Here is a 1,560-nt window from a genome sequence, read left to right as displayed (position 1 = left end):
ATTATTGGGGGGGTTATGTTGACTGGATCAAATTATTGGGGGGGTTAAACCCCCCCCCATCCCCCGTGTAAATTACGCCGGTGAGTCTTCGTTCCACTTTTCCATGCATCCTTTACAACCAATAAGGCTTCGGCAGCAGGTTGAGAAAATGGGCTTATCCAAAGGACCTGCAATAAAAGAGTGTGTTTTAGTAACTAGAAATATGTATTATAGACTACCAACTAAATATTTAATAGCATTTACAAACCTTTGCAGACTACACAGGCAAAGGCAGCCCTTAGGGAAGCAACTTCTGCTTCTGAGAGTGTCAGGGTGGTTGTCAGGGTGGAATGAGCGATGCCACTTAAATCTCTTAGAGGTTTGGACACTTCTCTCAGTTCCTGAGCAGCTTCAACGACCTGTTCAGTGTCTGAAATGACATTTTGAAGCCCCATATCTTCCCTTCTGCTGCAATCAAAATGAAGAATATATGGAGGCAGACAGTGTTAATGGGCAGCAATATAAACTTTTTTTCCTAAAAACAAAATAAAATGCCTAGTATGAATTGACTTAATTACATGTAATTCAAGTGATTTGCCTTTGAGTTTGACATATTCCTTATTGCATTTACCTTAGCCTCCTCTTTTTACTGCCTTGTAAGGCTGCCACCTGCTCTTCTGGCACTGCATAGACTTTTCTGGARTTTTGCTTCCAGAAATCAGACCCTGTAATAGGTTTTATTAGAACTTGGTATATAGTTTATTGTGATGTGGAATTCTAATTTTCATTTAACTTGATCAAGTCAATGCAATTATAATCATGTTTTCTTAGTCACATAGATCTGCTATGAATTGTAAAAAACATAAAGCAACCATACCTCGGGTTCCTTCTGAATCTATGATCTCGTTCCCATGGATATCTGTCAAGGTCAGGGACCCCTGGTGGCCAAGAGGTTCTTGCACTTTAACAAGTATTGTTGCCACGCAAGCCTCAAATTCTGTGAAGCGTACTGTGATTATCTTGTTGGTTTCCAATTTCCCATTGATAATTTCACCAATTAGAATATTCCTGTTTTAACAATAAATTCAGTTAAGTTAACAAAACTTTGGTAATGTGTACAAAACGTGTAGGGTCACAATTACCTTACAAAGGTTTTTGTCCCACTGGCYCGGGGTGTGGCACAGGATGCACTGGCAGCCRGTGCGCTTGGAGGTCGATGGAAAGCAAAGCGCACAGGGTTCTCTTGACCTTGAACCTTTTCTGCCATGGGGACTGGATCACCATGAACTTCSTAGTGGGCACGTGCAATCATGTCGAAACAGTTGAAGTCCCCATCAGAACGTGGAAACAGTGCAACATTAGTGTCATCTGTAAGATAAACAGTCTCCCTTTGCACCTACAGGAAAAAGAAAATCAGAAATCTTGATTGATTGTGCCTGTCTGTCCTTGTATGTCAGTGAAACAAGAATAAACTACACTATTTACTAGGGCTGTGTATTGGCAAGAATTTGGCGATACGATACATATCATGACAGAGGGGTCACGATACGATATGTCCCGATATATTGCGATACTGTAAGC

The 1,560-nt window shown here is 40.9% G+C and overlaps 1 protein-coding gene across 1 annotated transcript in view; it reads right to left on the bottom strand.

The window, feature by feature from the left end:
* LOC106530143 (uncharacterized) overlaps positions 1-1,375 on the bottom strand; it is a gene marked incomplete at its 5' end in the record, with an annotated part of 2,598 nt that extends 1,223 nt beyond the window's left edge. The window contains 5 exon segments of the mRNA XM_014025723.1: positions 84-167; positions 248-447; positions 611-704; positions 857-1,047; positions 1,122-1,375. Coding sequence (XP_013881177.1) covers positions 84-167; positions 248-447; positions 611-704; positions 857-1,047; positions 1,122-1,291 — 739 coding nt within the window.
* Between the last annotated feature and the right edge of the window lie 185 nt (positions 1,376-1,560).

Source organism: Austrofundulus limnaeus, unplaced genomic scaffold (genome assembly GCF_001266775.1).
Source record: "Austrofundulus limnaeus strain Quisiro unplaced genomic scaffold, Austrofundulus_limnaeus-1.0 Scaffold494, whole genome shotgun sequence".
In the NCBI taxonomy this organism is placed as follows: Eukaryota; Metazoa; Chordata; class Actinopteri; order Cyprinodontiformes; family Rivulidae; genus Austrofundulus; species Austrofundulus limnaeus.
The sequence above is the reverse complement of the archived record's forward strand: the minus strand, read 5'-3'. Positions and strand labels throughout refer to the sequence as shown.